This window comes from Diabrotica virgifera, chromosome 1 (genome assembly GCF_917563875.1).
Source record: "Diabrotica virgifera virgifera chromosome 1, PGI_DIABVI_V3a".
Classification (NCBI taxonomy): domain Eukaryota; kingdom Metazoa; phylum Arthropoda; class Insecta; order Coleoptera; family Chrysomelidae; genus Diabrotica; species Diabrotica virgifera.
In genome coordinates this window covers 76,523,065-76,541,258 of record NC_065443.1, presented here as the reverse complement: position 1 = coordinate 76,541,258, position 18,194 = coordinate 76,523,065, and the positions used below count along the sequence as shown (strand labels likewise).

The following is an 18,194-nucleotide window of genomic DNA, read 5'->3' as shown; positions in this document are numbered from 1 at the left end:
GTTGTCATGTTTGGAGAAATTTTCTGAAGAAAACAATATAAAGCTCGAAGAGGAAATTAGAACCAAAATCATTATGCATCTTACAAGCCTTAAGCAAGACTTGGTAATATGATTCCCAGATACGTCACACGGCGACCAATGGATAATTAATCCATTCACTTGTGATCTTAACACTGTGAAGATCAACTTAAAAGAAAAGGAGCAGCTGATCGATTTATTGTCCGATGAAAGCCTTCGATCTATTTTCAAAACCACGGATCTATCCAAGTTCTGGATAATGATGGAAAAGGAATATCCACTGTTATACAAAACATCTCTGCTGAAATTGCTGCCATTCGCTTCTACATACCTGTGCGAGACAGCTTTCTCCACATTGACTGTTATAAAAACAAAATATCGCTCCAAACTTAACGTAGAACCCGATTTGAGGGTGTCTCTTTCTGAAAATATATCACCTAGAATTAATATACTGACTGCAAGTGTGCAAGCACAAGGTTCACATTAGTTTGTAAACTTACGTATATGTACCTATTTTTTAAAAAAATAAAATGTTAAAATAATTGCTTGTCTCATTTAATGCCATCATAAATATTATGTTAAAAGCATAGTTTGCTCTAATATTACTTTCCAAAATAAATAAACTCTTCAACGTAATTTACGAAAGAAAAACAGCTAAGTACAACATGGAGGATAATTGAAGTTTACCTGAATTTCGTCCTGAACCAACCTTTGCACTTGTTAATGTAGTGATTTTTTTCTGGGGTCGCTCATAACTCTTTTTTTAATTTTGGGTTCGGTATATCAAAAAGGTTGCGGACCGCTGTTCTAGCGTATATAAAATATTGAAATGAAAACTCAACTGTAGCCTTAGGCTTTCTTAACATTCTGTTTTTTTATTCATTCGCTTATGTTGGATAATAAAAAAGTTAGGTACTTTAACAACTAGCAATGTTATTCAATACAGAGTGTTTCTAAATAAGTGCGACAAACTTTATGGGGTAATTCTGCATGAAAAAATAATGACCATTTGCTTTATAAACATATGTCCGCAAATGCTTTGTTGCCGAGATACGGGATGTTGAATTTTTTCATACAAACTGACGATTTACTTATTGCTCTAAAACTGATTGAGATATGCAAATGAAATTTGGTACGTTTTAAGAGGTAGTTATTGCGCATTTTATGACATACAACTAAGAATTTTATATTCACCATTGGCCTGCATACGGATATAAACATTTTAGATACATACCGTATGCACGCCAATGGTGAAATAAAACTCTTGATTGTATGTCAAAAAATGCGCAATAACTACCTCTTAAAACTTACCAAATTTCATTTGTATATCTCAACCGGTTTTAGAGCAATAAATAAATCGTCAGTTTGTAAGAAAAAATTCAACATCCCGTATCTCGGAAACGAAGTATTTTTGGACATATGTTTATAAAACAAACGGTCATTATTTTTTCATGTCTTCTTTTCATGTTTTCACTCCTTAATGTTTGTCGCACTTATTTAGAAACACTCTGTATTGATGAATAACATGGCTAGTTGTTAAAGTACCTAACTTTTTATTATCCCACATAAGCGAATGAATCAAAAAGCAAAAGGTTAAAAAAGCCTAAGGCTACAGTTGAGTTTTAATTTCAATATTTTATATACGCTAGAATATTCCACAGGGTGTTCCAAACTTTGAGGAAAAAACACACTATCATTGTTACACCCGGTATACAATGAAACTTACCTACTTAGCAATATTATTATTACACCTCATGTTCTTGAAGAATAAAGCTATAATATACTAAAAAAATCACTAAAATCGGACAACAAGTTTAGGAAATACGAGCCATCAAAAATGTCACATTTTTAAGGTGGTGCGTTAATTGTGATGCTTATTGTATTAAGAAATCACAACGAGAGTATGTGAAACGAGAAACTAAATTTTAGTTCTTTCGTTATTTAGAGTTTTTTTTTGGCGAGAAAATACATGACATACTGAAATCAATAACTTTTTTCCGATCAACCGGGGTGGGAACTTGTCTCCGCCTCTCCTATCGCCTATTTATTAGTTTTCGTTTCAGACTTGACTATATTATTTACATTTTCTATTTTAGCCGTCTTCCATATTGGGTTCAGTCTGTCATTCCAAAGATATTTTATGTAACAGAGAAGTCATGGAACTTTTATCCATTTACTATAACTGAATATACAGTAAGTACATAATTTATATATTTTTTTGTTTGCTCTAAGGCTAGGTAGACCTGGGCAGATGTTGTGGCCCTAGGTCCCTGCAGCTACGGTCTTGGTGGTGTTGTACTTAGATGTTGGGTGCTGCTGTCTGTCTAGAGATGCATCTTTGTTCTTGTCAGCCTTAGTTCCATCATCGGTGATAGGCTTGAAGCTCCCGAAGGGAGGACTGTGATCTTTATTCCCAAAAAACTATAAGATAAAAACTCATATCAAACATCAAGAAGAAAAATCAAAAACGAGCCTTTGCCAAATAATCGTAAAAAGTAGTCATTGGCAAAGGAACAAAATATAATTAATAGTGACGGAATAGTTAAATAATTTGATTACTAAAAGCCTATCAATAGATGCAATGAAATATGCAAAATTAAGATACTAATACACGTGGAGAGTAACGTCGAGGTTAGGTAAAAACATCATTATAAAAAATTAAAAGTAGACTATAAAAAACTTAGAATACAAAACTCACCCTAAGAGAATAATAAGTCGGGAAATAGATAGCTATTATCAGCTCTGTAATTGCCTTTTATACGCTCTGAGCTTCGCTGGTGGCGCTCCTAGCGGATTACTAATTCAACTTTCACCGGTAATTTTTAAATTTATTATTTAATTGTTATCGCTTAATATTTACAACGCAAAAAAGTAATTTAATTGTAATCGATTTTTTTAAGATTTTGCCAATCATTTTTACGTTCTATTGATAAAATATGAATTTCTTACTTCGGATACTTTCACAATTATCGTGTAGATGGCGCTAAGATTATTAGAATAATTTATAATTACATATTACGGAACAGTAAAAAAACTTAATTCAGTATTTAAAACGTAAGTATATTTAAGGTAAAAATATATACCACAGCTTTGACCAACTAATATTTTTTATAATTAATGTTTTTTCCGGTAAAGGTTTACAGACTTGTCACTACTGGCGCTCGCGAATTTGTAAATATCCCCTCTATGTACGAGCTCACAGCGTATAAGATTACCATCACCATTTTGAGATGACAGCGTGAACTGTAGAAAGGTAGGCATGTTCCGTATTAAGACAGATATTTACAGAGTAAGAATATACGGGGTACGTTCAGTATGTTCAATTGATGATTTAAATGAAAAGAGATATAGTAAATAGAAACAAGTTTTTAACGAAAAAGCAAGTTAAAACGAATAGAAAATAATTATTAATGAAATATTAAAGAAAATAAAATAAAATAATTATTTAAAAATAAAATATCAAAGATGTGACGTTTGTAACGTTACAACTGTCAAGAATTTAATTGTCATGAAAAGCTAAATCTATCAATGGCCTATATTATTGTACATTATTGAACAAGTTGAAGCAGGAACTCTCGAGAGTCGGCCCCATATACAGCACAAAAAGTGTGGTTTCTTCAAGATAAGGTACCGGCTCATAAGAGCGCTGAGACAGTGGCAAAAATTCATGAATTTGGCTTCGAATTGTTTTCGCATCCGGCTTATTCTCGTTATTTGACTTCCTCCGATTATTATGTGTTTCCAAATCTGAAGAGACTGCTTGTAATATGTGTTTGACGAAACAAACACCTATTATTTTGTAGAGCTTCCAGAATAATACTCTTTGGACGGTATAAAGAAGTTGGGAAATCGAAGGAATCGTTGTATTGAGCTAAAAGGAGACTTTATCCAATTACTTTACTACAAGTTATTTGTCATTATATATTTGAGGCCATGAGAGCCAGAGTAGCCTAACTGATTTGAGCATTACTTTACATAATCAAAGAAAATGATCAGAAGCTATCAATGTCAGATTTTTTAGTAATTGTATGTTGACCAATAATGATTCTTGGTCAACATACAATTACTACAACAATCGGACATTGTTAGCTTCTGATTATGTAAAGTAATGTTCAAATCAGTTAGGCCACTCTGGCTCTCACGGCCTCATTTGTTTTAATCGATTACATTTGTTATTTTTTTTGTAGTGTTCCTTTATTCCCAGATTTAACATATCAATTGAAACCAAATATGAGAACAACAATGGGTGTACAGAGAATGTAAGTTATATTTTTTATCTAAATATTTTTCCATAATTAAGTTGTTACAAATTTCCATGAAACGATTACATTCCGAGGTTTTATAACGAACGAAAGTTTTACTTTTAATATTAACAATATTAAAAATAAAACTTTATCAGAACTAATCTCGTTACACTCGTTAGCCAGGGAGGCTATAGCTTAACGCCGCAAGACTGCCTCTTCTTCCTCGGCTCTCTTCTTAAATACCATGTCGGCGGCCCCTCACCTGGCATCCATCGGTAGTGGAGGGAGTCTAGTGGGAGTGCGTTGGAATTAATGCGCGCTCGGTACCTTACCCGTTGATCCGCTGAGAGGCCCATTGTTACAACCGCGCAAAATGGAGTGAAAACCTTCCGTAGAGCTATCAATTCGCCAATGAACAAGCAAGGATTTATGTTACATTCAGATACAGGCTTTTTTATAATTGCTGTATTTCATAGTATCAATTGTCTTGTTCTACCATTTTATATCCATTTATTTTACACAATTTTCTTATTATCTCGTATATTGAATAGAAGTAGTAGAAAAAATTAAAGTGAAGTCACTCTTTGGATATATCTAATTTATATAAATTATAATTAGTTATTTACTAACCAATTGACCATTTTCTAATATTTATAAACATGTTTCAGTGTCTCGGCCTATCTCCGGAAAAATTAGCCGAAAGAACAGTCGACCATATCGATATTGCATATGATGAAGTATCAGCAAAACACTATAAAGAAGAAGAAGATCCTCGATTTTTTCAATCCCGAAAAACACACAGAGGGCCCTTGGTCGATGGTTGGAGGAGTAACTGCCAACCAATAATGTGTTCATATAAATTGGTACATGCCTCATTTGAAGTTTTCGGCCTACAGACTAAAGTAGAAGAGTTTATACATTCGGTATGTATTTAACCTAGCTTGTTCCTATTGTTACAATATTACTCAAAATACCGATTCGTTTTTGTATTCTAAAAATACCAAAGGGCATCATAGATATATAATACTCTAGATTGTGCCTTACGATCTTAAAATGGGTGACGGTTGCGATAGAGATAAATGAGCCTATTTGGTCGGTAGTCTCTTTCTAATTCAAGGGGAGTATCGACGACGTCACTATCCTACTCTGTCGTCGAGTATTTTAGATGGTTTGACAGTTCGAGCGGATGGCGACGAGAACTGGTCGTTTGTCTTCGGACGTGGATAATCCTGGTTCGAATCCCATACCAATCTTTACTTTTTTTATTTTTTATTTAATCAATATTGCGTTTATTAGATATTATTACATCTCTAAAGTAAATCTATGCAAAGAAATATATAACAAATAAGAAAAACTGTGTAGGTACCTATAGATTTTTAAAAATATAAAAGCCAATGTTATTTTTTTAATAAGTTAATTGTAGAATAGTGTAAAGTAATTGTTAAAAATATTCGTAAAAAATTACCAATAATTAATATCAACATAATGTACCATCGATTTATTAATTGAATCGGTCATTTAAAAAACAACATGAGTCACATATTCCTAATTTTACAGAAGAGCAAAGAAAACTAACTATATAGTCGAAAGATGGATGAAATGGATGACATCAAAATTCAGAGTTATATTGTAGTTTTGTTCCTAATGTTTTTACTGGACTGGTGTCGTTTTTGCACACAACGTTTATCTTAAAGGAGTCTATTCCTCTCAAAAAGTTAGTTTCTGAAAATTGTGGACTTTGCTGTTTTTGAAATGACCGATTCAATTATAAGTAATTAGACATTATTTTTATTTATGAAACTATTGTTACAATTTTTTAAAAAAGTAGAAGCAAAACAAACATTTATATGATTCGAATAAGGACGAATTTATATTAATAACGAATGACTTTTATTTTACTATGCAGTTCACAAATTATGTATTCCAATATTAACTTACTATACATACATTTATTATCTGCTAGATTTACTTAGGTCCATTTTTCAGATGTAAAAATATCTAATAAACGCAATATTGATTAAATAAAAATAAAAAAAGTAAAGTTGGTATGGGATTCGAACCACGATTATCCACGTCCGAAGACCAAAGACCATTTCCCGTCACCACCCGCTCCAACTGTCAACACATATTACTCGATAAAGTGGGATATTCACGTCGTCGATATTACCCTTAAATTAAAAAGAGACTACCGACCAAATAGGCTCATTTATCTCTGTCGCAACCGTCACCCATTTTAAGATCGCAAGTCGCAATCTAGAGTATTATATATCTATGAAGGGCATCAACCTTTTAGGTTATTAGCGCAATAACAGCATCACTATTTACGATACAATTTTGATTATAAAGTTGATCAAATCGCCACTTTAACTGATAACAAAACTAAACTCTATGTGAAATACATAATATGTAATAAGAAAAAATAATTGAAAATCCTTTATAAAAGGTATATAATTTATTAAAATCCCTTAAAGGGCTACATCAAAATCACCGAACGTTTTCGATCTAAAAAGACCATCATCATTAAAATTAAAATGTTGAGCAAGGTTAAAATTCAAAGTTGGTTATACTAGGTTAATCACATACTGAGCCACCAAGAGCGGATACACGAAACTCGGGAAGACCGCCCACGATATAGATTGATGACATAAAGAGGTGTTGTGTAGGACTCATAGCCGGACTCATTTTCATGTTCACTATTCCCAAAAGAAAGACGGATTGTACTTTTTAATTTATTATACAGTGATGAGCGCGCTAATAACCGGCAAAATAACGCAAATGATGGAAAACATAACATATAGTTGTGAGATAAAACCCAAGTAGCACAATAAAAACATTTTAGTTTTATTTAAGGTTTATAAAGGTTTTATTGTGGTAAATAAGAAGATACTGGTTTTAAAGTTACCTTGTAGATATACTGCCAGAACTTTAAAACTGTTAAGCATTTGTCACTAGCTTTAAAGTATCTAATAAGAGTATCAAATAAGACTAATTAATCTTAATAGATAATTTGTCTTATTGTAGTTTTAAAATGGTTTATTCTAAGTTAACTTTAAAACTAATCAGTTTTATGAAGAACTTCCGAACTATTTGGCTTTATTAGATTCTAGTTTGTGACCATTTAGTTTTATTGCAGTTTTAAAGATTCTCCTAATATGACTAATAAAACCTATTATTAAAACTACTTGATCTCAAGACTATTATGTCTGTAAATTATATGCCTTAAAACTATTTTTTTGTTTTCTTTAAAGTTGCTTTCTTAAAAGCAATTATTAGGCTATATTAAAACCAAACGCTCTTAACTGAATCAATTTGGTTATCGTAAAGACTAAACTATACTTCTTGTTAGAAACAATAAAACTAAACTCATCTACTCTTTTTTCATCTCCAAAATGGTCGGCCATTTGTTTTAGAGCGAAACAGTGGTGTAGTGTGTTGTAAAAAGTGAAAGTACAGTTAGTATGGAAGAAATAAGTCGCAAGTACTTAAAATATAAACTAACTGGTCATTACGGCTTATTTTTCAAAGAATACAACACACAGCACTACGACGCCTCGATTTTAAGTCACATTAAAACCGACTGGCATTATTGACAGCAGCATTAAAACTAAAAGGTTTTAATTCCAAGGCAACCTTATATGCTATTGGAAAGGTATAAAATAAAACCATTTGATCTGAACAATTCTCTGTCGATTGATGTTCTTTCTGGAGATGCTGAAAACCATGATAGATTACAATATAAGGCTTACAAAAAAAACTATAAATAAGCGACTTAAAGACATAAATTCACTGCAGCATCCATTTGACTTGCAAATTGTAGAAGTCTTGGAGGTGTCACCAGGAAAGTGTACCAATAAGTTTTCAATTTAAAAATCTTTTAGTAATATTTTTAATATTTTCAATATTAATAATTTACTATTAGGATTGAAAACTACTTCGTCTTTCAATGCCAGATTGCGCTAGCCACCTACTATCATCACTTCAGTTGCAATGGGTGGGAAAACCTCTCGATACGAATCAGTTAAAATATGGAGAACAGTGCCTACGTTCCTTCCGATGAAGGCTCCAATAAGAGCCGAAAATCGCGATTCAAGGGACTGGACTGCACTCCGTATTCTAATTGAAAAGTAGGATTGTTTTGCCTTCGCATTGCAACTGAATAAAAATGGTATACATGTTTATTTTATAGTCGTATTACTCCGTAGAGTAACTAGGTGCATTTTTCCGTTGGAACTTTACCAGCTGCAGACGGGGGATGTGAATTGCATAGTGTAGAATTCCTTCCCTCTCGTCTTCACTGCAGCATCCATTTGACTTGCAAATTGTAGAAGTCTTGGAGGTGTCACCAGGAAAGTGTACCAATAAGTTTTCAATTTAAAAATATTTTAGTAATATTTTTAATATTTTCAATATTAATAATTTACTATTAGGATTGAAAACTACTTCGTCTTTCAATTCCAGATGGCGCTAGCCACCTACTATCATCACTTCAGTTGCAATGGGTGGGAAAACCTCTCGATACGAATCAGTTAAAATATGGAGAACAGTGCCTACGTTCCTTCCGATGAAGGCTCCAATAAGAGCCGAAAATCGCGATTCAAGGGAGTGGACTGCACTCCGTATTCTAATTGAAAAGTAGGATTGTTTTGCCTTCGCATTGCAACTGAATAAAAATGGTATACATTTTTATTTTATAGTCGTATTACTCCGTAGAGTAACTAGGTGCATTTTTCCGTTGGAACTTTACCAGCTGCAGACGGGGGATGTGAATTGCATAGTGTAGAATTCCTTCCCTCTCGTCTTCACTGCAGCATCCATTTGACTTGCAAATTGTAGAAGTCTTGGAGGTGTCACCAGGAAAGTGTACCAATAAGTTTTCAATTTAAAAATCTTTTAGTAATATTTTTAATATTTTCAATATTAATAATTTACTATTAGGATTGAAAACTACTTCGTCCTACATAAATTCAATTTATTTTAACATTAAAACATTAAAACTGTAGATAAAATTATATTTCTTTCAAATTAATATTTTTCGGATTTAAATTATTTTATTATTATTATTTTTTAATCGCCACAAGTCAGAAATTTTAGGGCGCGTGAGTTATTTAGACCTATTTTTGTTAACATTATCAATAAAGTTGGGAGGGCAAGTGTTTTTCTACCTTGACAGTCCGAAATAACCAACTACTTTTTATTATTTTATGGTTACAAATACGTATCTACCTATCATAACACATGTAAAAATTTGTTATCCTATATGGAGCATATGGGTTTACAGAATCATTTAATATGGTAAATTGTCTTTAAAAGTCTCCATTAAAGAAACCTTTTTAAGTTTGCTATAAAACTGCCTGCACTTAAAGTGTCTTTTAACATGGTTTTAAAAGCACCTTCACAGCTGCTTTAAAACCAGTTCCTTAAGAAAACAAAGTTTTAAAAAGGTTTTTATTTTTGGTTTTATTGACCTCTTTCAGTGTGGACCCTTTTATGCTGAAAGCGGTTTTATTGCAACCTTAAAGTTTACTTAAAAACCAATTGGTTTTAATTTTAGTTTTATTCTACAGTTTTAAAGCATCCTTAAAAGACTTAATAAACCCGTTCTGTGTTACTTGGGAAGAAATGAAACTAGTGGAGGTGGGAGATTTAGCGATAAAAACCTGTAAACTTACATTATATTTATTGTTTCCCACCTTTAGACGTATCAGGAGTATGTCACCTAAAACTATCATTGTCATAGTGGCAGTTGCCAAACTCGTCCGATACGTCTAAAGGTGGGAAACAATAAGTAGAATGTAAATTTATAGGTTTTTATCGCTAAATCTCCCACCTCCACTAGTCTCATTTCTTTTTATCTCACAACTTAATGTGTTTTCCATATTTTGCGTTATTCTGCCGGTTATTAGCGCGCTCATCACTGCGCATCATCAACTTAACATAGGTGCAATTGACCCAGATCAAGAATCGAATTGAATTCTTTCTATCTACCTCTTCACTTTTAATCTGCGACTTGCTTTATTTATACAAGGTCGTGAAATAGTAATATCTATTGTATTACGACATCATTTATATTCTCGTGTTTACCAATTATTTTCCTAATATCACTTCTTGGCATTGAATCAAATTCAAATCGAACATAAATATAAAACGAATTCAATTTGAATTTCTAAAACTTCTGTGCGTCCAGATATATGCCACAGAGAATATGTACAAACTGTATAGAAACAGCTCAAAATATATCTGAATGGAAGTTTTTAGGGGAGGCCTATGTTCAGCAGTGGACGACTATGGGCTAATGATGATGGTTTGATTTTTACTCTGTATGAAATAATCTTTATATTTTTAGGCAGGTGCTTTATCGAGTGGACATGTGATAACATTTTCACAGTGTAATCGTATTAGACCTGGATCCCGCGTACCAAAAAAAAGGTTGATTAATAGCAAGCTGTAAATTTGTTAATAGCTTAACGGTGTCTAGTCGGACAAACTTTGATGTACGGGAACACTGGAATAGGGGAAGTTTTAATTGTGGAACAGTTTAAAAATTTGGAACGTCAGATTACGAAAACGTCCCATATATTTTGTCGGACAGAACATCCAATTGATTTGTTTCCCTTTCAATAAACTCTCATGCAAAAATCAGACTGCTATTACTAACCAACATGATTCCTGTCATTTAACATGTTCTTCGTGTTCCACTCATTAAAATGCCCAGTTGGTGATAAACACCAGTCTGATTTTTGCATGAGAGTTTAATGAAATGGTAACAAATCAATTGGAAGTTCTGTCCGACAAAATACATGGAATGTTTTCGTAGTCGGACGTTCCAAATTTTTAACCTGTTCCACAATTAAAACTTAACCTGTTCCAGTGTTTCCATGCATCAAAGTTTGTCCGTGTCCGACTAGACACCGTTAAGCTATTAACAAATTTTCAGCTTGCTATTAATCAACTTTTTTTTTGGTACGCGGGATCCAGGTCTAATTTTTATATAGGAAAATTCTCATGTTTTTGTGTCTTCTACCAGAAGTAGTTTCAGGTATATTTTAAACAAGATCGAAAATCAGGAAACTATTAGTCTTTTTTATTTTAGTTCTATGATCGTTATCAATCGTTGGATATCATGTTGGCTATCATATTCGCTATCGTGACTTTATTGAGAGCAGCTCTAAATAACGATGTAGTCAATTTTCCGTACCATTGTCTTAGATATTTCAGCTATGATGTTCTTTTTCCACCAGGCTTGCTTAAAATAGCATTGTCCTGCCTGCCTGTCCAGCCCTGTTTTAAAAAAAAATATAAAATCTATTAATGCCTATGTGTAAATTTTAGTGTATAAGAGAAGTTCTTCTCTTGGGCCATAGACAGGCATTTACATGGATTGACGAATGGGTAGAAATGAATATGGAGGATGTTAGAAAATATGAGTCACAACTACAATCGCAAACTAATTCCTTATTAAAACAGTCAGCGGGATCACCATCAACATCAGGTATGTCAGTCGCATGTTTCAATATAAATTGTCCTCATCTCACATCATTTTTATTTTTTTAAGCTCTCTTATACATCAAATTAAATGACTTTTAGATAAACAGCAACATTGATCGAAGTAAAGCGACTAATATAAATAAAAGCTTGGAAGTTTATATGCAAACATATTCTATCTATAAAATAAAATATAAAACCAAATCATTTTTTTTTTCATTTAATCCGGATTCTTCTTTTTATTGCTATTTTTTCTTTTCTTTTTTCCTTACTTACAATTACAGGTTACCTGTGCCCAGGTACTGCGTTTTTATTGTGAAGTCTAGTAATTTTCACCATTTTTTATATAACTACCCTACTTATTCTTCCATTTACTTCGTTAGTGTGATACTATTAACTACTTCAATAAGTATTCCTTCAAGTGTGATTTTGCCTAATTTATTTTCAGGGCCGGCGTAGCTAAGCGGTAGTATGCTTTGCTCGCGTGCTGGTTGGCCGGAGTTTAAATCCTACCGCCGCGCCGGCAAGAACAACTAGACATTTTTAAAAATGTTTATAGGCCCCAGGTCGACTCAGCCTGAATAAAATGAGTACCTTGGGTAAAACCAGGGGTAATAATAGGCGGTTGAAGCGTAGCACTGGCCCTGTTACCTTCCTTGTATACCGTAGGCCCTAGATATAGCAGACTACCCTGCTATACTCCCAAAGCCACGTGAGCGGTATAAAACGGAGGACTATTATTATTATTATATTTTCAGATCCATTGTATTGCATCTATTATTATTCACTTTCTTTTCATCGAGATCTATTTAAACTCCCAATCTATACGAAATTGAATAATTGAGGCTATAGAATCAAAACCTGCTAGATCCATGTTTAGAAATTTTTCAGGAGACTAAAAAACGATTAAAAATGTAAATTTTCCAAAAAGTATCCGGCATTTCTCAATCAAAGGGGCATCAATAAATGTCATAAAATGGCACACTAATTTGGTATAGTCATTTTTGTGCGTTTAAATTTAAATCTTCAGAAATTTGTACTTTTAGTTTGGATTTACGCTTTATTTTTGAAGTTATTCTTCTTTAGGCGCGATGCGATTGAGAGTAAAATTTCATAAATCTGCGCGCATGCGCACACAGACAGTAATAGTTCGTTGCTAATCTTTCAAGATAGGTATGTATGTATCTGTATCAGCGCAAATACGTCATTAAAAGAATATTTTAGTGTTTTTAGTAAATGTATTATTTATTATAATTTTTGGATTTGTCTTTCTCTATAGTAAGATAATAAAATATGTAGGTATAACATTTTTATATGTCTATTTGTCACCGTGTTGTGTAATTATATCCGAAACGTACGTGTCATTTAAAGAAGCTCTGGTGGCGTAATTGGTAGAGCGTTGGGTCACTGATTGAAAGGTCGCACCGGTCGCGGGTTCCAATCCTGGACGATTCATATATTTTTTTAATTTTTGGTTGTTTTAATAAAAATTTTTTGAAAGTGGTAGATAAGAAAGTTTAATATTTAAATAAAATACAAATAACCTGTTAAGTATATTTACTTCGTTGAAATTATATAATAGAAGAATAACTTCTTACGTGCGTACAAAGTACACACACATTCTTTTTTTAAATAGGAGGAGTAAAAACGACATATTCACACCCAATAATGTCACTAAAAAAAATAACCAGATCCATCTTCTTTTTTGGTTGAAACGGCGGGTTCGTTGGGAAAAATATTCCCATGAGATTTTTTTGCATAATTACATTCGTGAGACATCCCAGAATAAGGTTCAAGAAGTCGCCCACGTGAAAAGTGGGCCAAATTTTTTTTTTAATCAAATTGCAAAAATTAATATTTTTGGCCCGGACAATTTTTTTTAGGTTTTTTGGACCATTCTGGATAAAAAAGGTCTCTTATAATTTTTCTCTAAAGTTAATCGTTTTCGAGTTATAAGCAATTTAAAATTGAAAAAAAAAACGAAAAATGGCGATTTTCAAGGCTTAATAATTCGGTTAAAAGTTATTATTATGAAAGTCAGAAAGTGACTAAATCAAAGTTTAATGCCCCCCCTACAAGATCCCGAAGAAATTTTTGTCATTATTTTATTACTAAGCTGTTATTTTTAAGTACTAATATTGAGCGCCCTGCACGTGGTAGGCGGCCGTAAATGTGAGTGCAAGTAAGATGCACAATTGGACTGCCGGAGTGGCATCTCTCTCGCACTCAGCATTTGCGGCCGGCTACCACGTGCATGGCGCTCAATATTATTACTTAAAAATAACAGATTAGTAGTAAAATAATGACAAAAATTTCTTCGGGATCTTGTATGGGGTGGCGGGGGGGGGGGGGGGGGGCATTAAACTTTGATTTAGTTACTTTCTGACTTTCATACTAATAACTTTTAACCGAGTTATTAAGCCTTGAAAAATCGCCATTTTTCGTTTTTTAAATTTTAAATTGCTTATACCTCGAAAACGATCAACTTTAGAGAAAAATTATGAGACCTTTTTTACCCAAAATGGTCCAAAAACCTACAAAAAAATTGTCCCTGTCAAAAATATTGATTTTTTGCAATTTGATTAAAAAATATTGTTAAAAAAAATTTGGCCCACTTTTCACGTGGGCGACTTCTTGAACCTTATTCTGGGATGTCTCACGAATGTAATTATGCAAAAAAATCTCATGGGAATATTTTTCCCAACGAACCCGCCGTTTTCGCCTTGTCTATAAATGTTATACTAGATAATACGTCGCTAAAAAGTTCTAAAAACAACTGTTTTTTTAAATAAACGCAGATTAAAAATCTAAAAATTAAAGAAATATGGCAAAAAACAAAAAAATCGCTGATATAACTTAATTAACCAATTTACTGGAGTAAACTTGCCTGTAGTTGGACCAATTACAAACAAGCATTACGGCGCGGTAAATTTGAATTACTCCTCCTATTTAAAAAACGAGGTATAGCAGATTTTGATTCTAAGCCCACATAATATTGTCCAAATTCCTCATTTTCAACTGCTTTTAGGCGCAATTATTGCACTTAAAGTGGGTATTGAACCATTTTGATAGGAAAACATACAAAATATACAAGAAAAAGAACTATTTTATTGTTCATAAAAGAGTGTACATCATTGTTTGATTCTAACGTCAACATTCCACTGGTATTTTAAAGCCGATGTAGAAGGTTTTGAGCCGAAACTGTATGCCTGTAGATTAATATACTCCGTCTAATATACTTACCGTTGCACGGCATCCGCGTCATAGCCCCTGACGTCACATGATACCAACACGGAATATTTAGGCGGTAGGTGTGTTCTTTTTTAGAATCATTTTGTCGAGTACACTGGAATTACAGCTACTAGACATATTTTATTATATACGCGTAGAAATAATATTGGAATATTTGTATTAATGTACATTTAAAGACACATACCCTAACTTGTTTCATAATTTAATTTGTATAAGTGGAATATAAAGCGTTTTTATAAAGCACACTTGTTCGGATTACACTATAACTGCGAGCGAACAAAGGTAACATTTTGGCATAAATTGGTGGCATGTATTTGACAGTTGCGGTGATGACACTTCATATTTGTTTTTATGCTTTACTATATTTATTTGTTTTATTATATTTACTGTTTTTATTATTTACTTTAACGTAGGATTATAACTAATGGTTTGATTACACGTAACGAGTACAGTGGCGAGACAGCAAACTGTTACTAGGCCGAGACAGTGGTGAGGGCGAGAGATGGTTTATACGTATTTTGTAATTTTTGAATTTGGAGGCGAGTCAGTTCAGTTTCGATTCACAAAAACAAGGAGTAGTGTACTTATGTATCGTAAAGCTAACATTAAAAATATATCAAACGGCTTATACCACTGTTTATACAAGAATTGACGGATATATTATGAGAAGGAGATAAGCGTCTTTGGACTATAGACAATGGATTTTCTCGATTCATTGATTTTTTTTATTTCTTATCTATATGTATTTATGTCGAATTTACATTTTTTTATTTGACTTCTTGAGTTTTAAAACCAACAATATTTATTTCTTTTACAATCGATACATATGCTGTATCACGCTTTTGTTTATTTTTATACCTACTCCAAAGATTTGAAATTTCATAAGCACGGGTGTGACTTATCTATACAATTAAACTAAACTTTATTGTCCTATCTGAGTTCCATTTGTTAGCTATTTTTGAGAATCACAAATCACATTGATTAACACAAGTCGTCTCCTCGGATGAAGTGGTAATATGCACAGTTGCACAGCGAGTGTCGTTTACACATATCGAGTGGATTGGCGAGTATACGATTGAAGAGTGGGAGGTCGAAGACTCGGCCTAGTAAATAGAACAGGATCCGAGTGACTGTCTCGCCATATGACTGGGTCACAGTATAAAGAGGGACAGTAAAACCACTTCCATGTCGGCACTTTGATCTCAAGAAGTAATACCGGCAGTACGCAATTGGTAATTCACCAGTGGTGGATGCGGGTTTTCCCTGTTAAAACCCGTACGTTTCTATGCGACTAGCAATGCGAGAGTGGGGTAAAAGCGACTAGGAACATTGCGCGGTCGCCATGCGCGACTAAAGATTTTACGTCCAATTTTTCGGAGAGTGGTTCCACTGTCCCTCTTTATACTGTGACGGGGTCGAGTACTCGGCCAAGTACTCGTTAGTATGTTTATACCAAACGAGCACTCGGCCGAGAACACTGTCTCGCTACAATACTCGTTACGTGTAATCAAGGTTTTAATTCTTGTTTTCTAGTTCTAAAGAGTTTTTATTTATTTACATTCAATATTAATTTGTTTTGTTGTATAATCCACGTTTGCAATAATTATGTGATCTATTTGATTTAAAATGGATTCAGTATTTTTTATACTTTGGCAACTATGTCAACTTAGATCTCTGATGTAGATAATGACGTGCAACGGTAAGTATATTAGACGAACTGTATATAACTTTGAAAATGTGTAAAAAAATGGAAAACGAACAATTTAAGATTTAGCAGATTTTGATTTAGATGGGCTCAATTCTATTAGTTTGGTTTATTTATCAAACAATATTCTTAACAATAAGTGGCTCCAGATGTCTGTCTATCCTAAATGGATTCATATTGTAATTTATTAATTCATTGTAGTTTTTGTAATTACGTGTCTGTTTTTAAACAGCTATGATTTTTACATTTTTTCAAAATGTGCAGGCAGAAATACAAAATCCCAAACTCGTGGAATCTCTCTATTTACAAAGGATAGCAGAAATACTGCAGAAACTACATGCATAGGCATTAGTTTACTAAATACCGTATACAAAATCTATGGATACGGTAGAGCAACATACCGTGTGTTTACTTTTAAGTTAGATATAGGAATACATCCAATTCATGGCAACACTGCTTCCCCGCTTCCCACACTCGAGTCACGCCGATTTATTCAGTAATTCATCGATTCTACAGTAGCAATGCAACTCATTCTCATAAGCAATGTTGCCAATTTTAGCGCTTTCCTCAGTCGCCCTATCTCTAATCAACATCTAAACGTATGGTATAACTTACAATAAGGCATGACTCATATTGAACCCAGCCGAGGGCGCCGAGACCTGACACACGCCGACGCCACGGGCGACCCGTGCATTTTTTTTCTAGCGTAGCGCATAATGAACCCACCCGTAGGCTGTCGCCGTGGCCAGTTGCTAAAATAACTTCAATAGCAGGGGCGACTCGTGATAGTAGAAGATGGTGAGGCACACTACACCTGAGGAATTTTATTATTATGGTTAGCTTCTCTTGTTCAACTTTGTTGTTATTCAACTTAAATAATTAAGTCTTTAAAGTTATTAAAAATGTTTCAGGTCCAGAAGCGTCGTTAGTGGGCGTTGATGGAGGAGGCGATGGACTACAGGATAAATCTCTATTAGGAGTAACACCACCAGAAACACCAAAATCCCCTACAAAAAAGGGATATTTCTCGAACTGGTTTTAAATAGTACTTGTTGAAGATGTAGTTATTCATTGTGCAATGTTATTTATTCTGTTGTACATTTTTTATTTAGCTAATTTATTAATAAAGTTTTCAATAATTTTCATAACTTTATTTCTTAGTCACCTAGTCACAGTTTTTTACAAATGTTTTTTTTATTTAAAAGGTATAGTCGTAGAATACTAAAATGTTATGTGTGGTCTATTACTATATGCTTGTGACACATGGACATTAAAACAGTATGACGTGAACAAATTGAATTCATTCGAAATGTTGATGTACCACCGAATGTTAAGAATAAGTTGTACTAGCAAAACTACGAATGAAGAAGTACTGAAAATAATGAACACACGTTCATCGTCTGCTCAATACTATCAAAATTAAAAATACGTTATATCTAGGACACATAATGCGCCATAGGCAATTTGAGCAGCTCTAGGTAATATTAGCGTAT

General features: G+C 33.3%; 1 protein-coding gene across 1 annotated transcript in view; it reads left to right on the top strand.

Moving 5' to 3' along the window:
• The window catches only part of LOC114334746 (cytoplasmic phosphatidylinositol transfer protein 1), a 36,326-nt gene extending 18,484 nt beyond the window's left edge, over positions 1-17,842 (top strand). Inside the window, exons 3-7 of the mRNA XM_028284834.2 lie at positions 2,115-2,211; positions 4,206-4,277; positions 4,931-5,185; positions 11,592-11,751; positions 17,613-17,842. Of these exons, the coding sequence (XP_028140635.1) occupies positions 2,115-2,211; positions 4,206-4,277; positions 4,931-5,185; positions 11,592-11,751; positions 17,613-17,743 (715 nt within the window). The 3' untranslated portion in view covers positions 17,744-17,842. The remainder of the gene's footprint in view (positions 1-2,114; positions 2,212-4,205; positions 4,278-4,930; positions 5,186-11,591; positions 11,752-17,612) is intronic.
• The last annotated feature ends 352 nt before the right edge of the window (positions 17,843-18,194 follow it).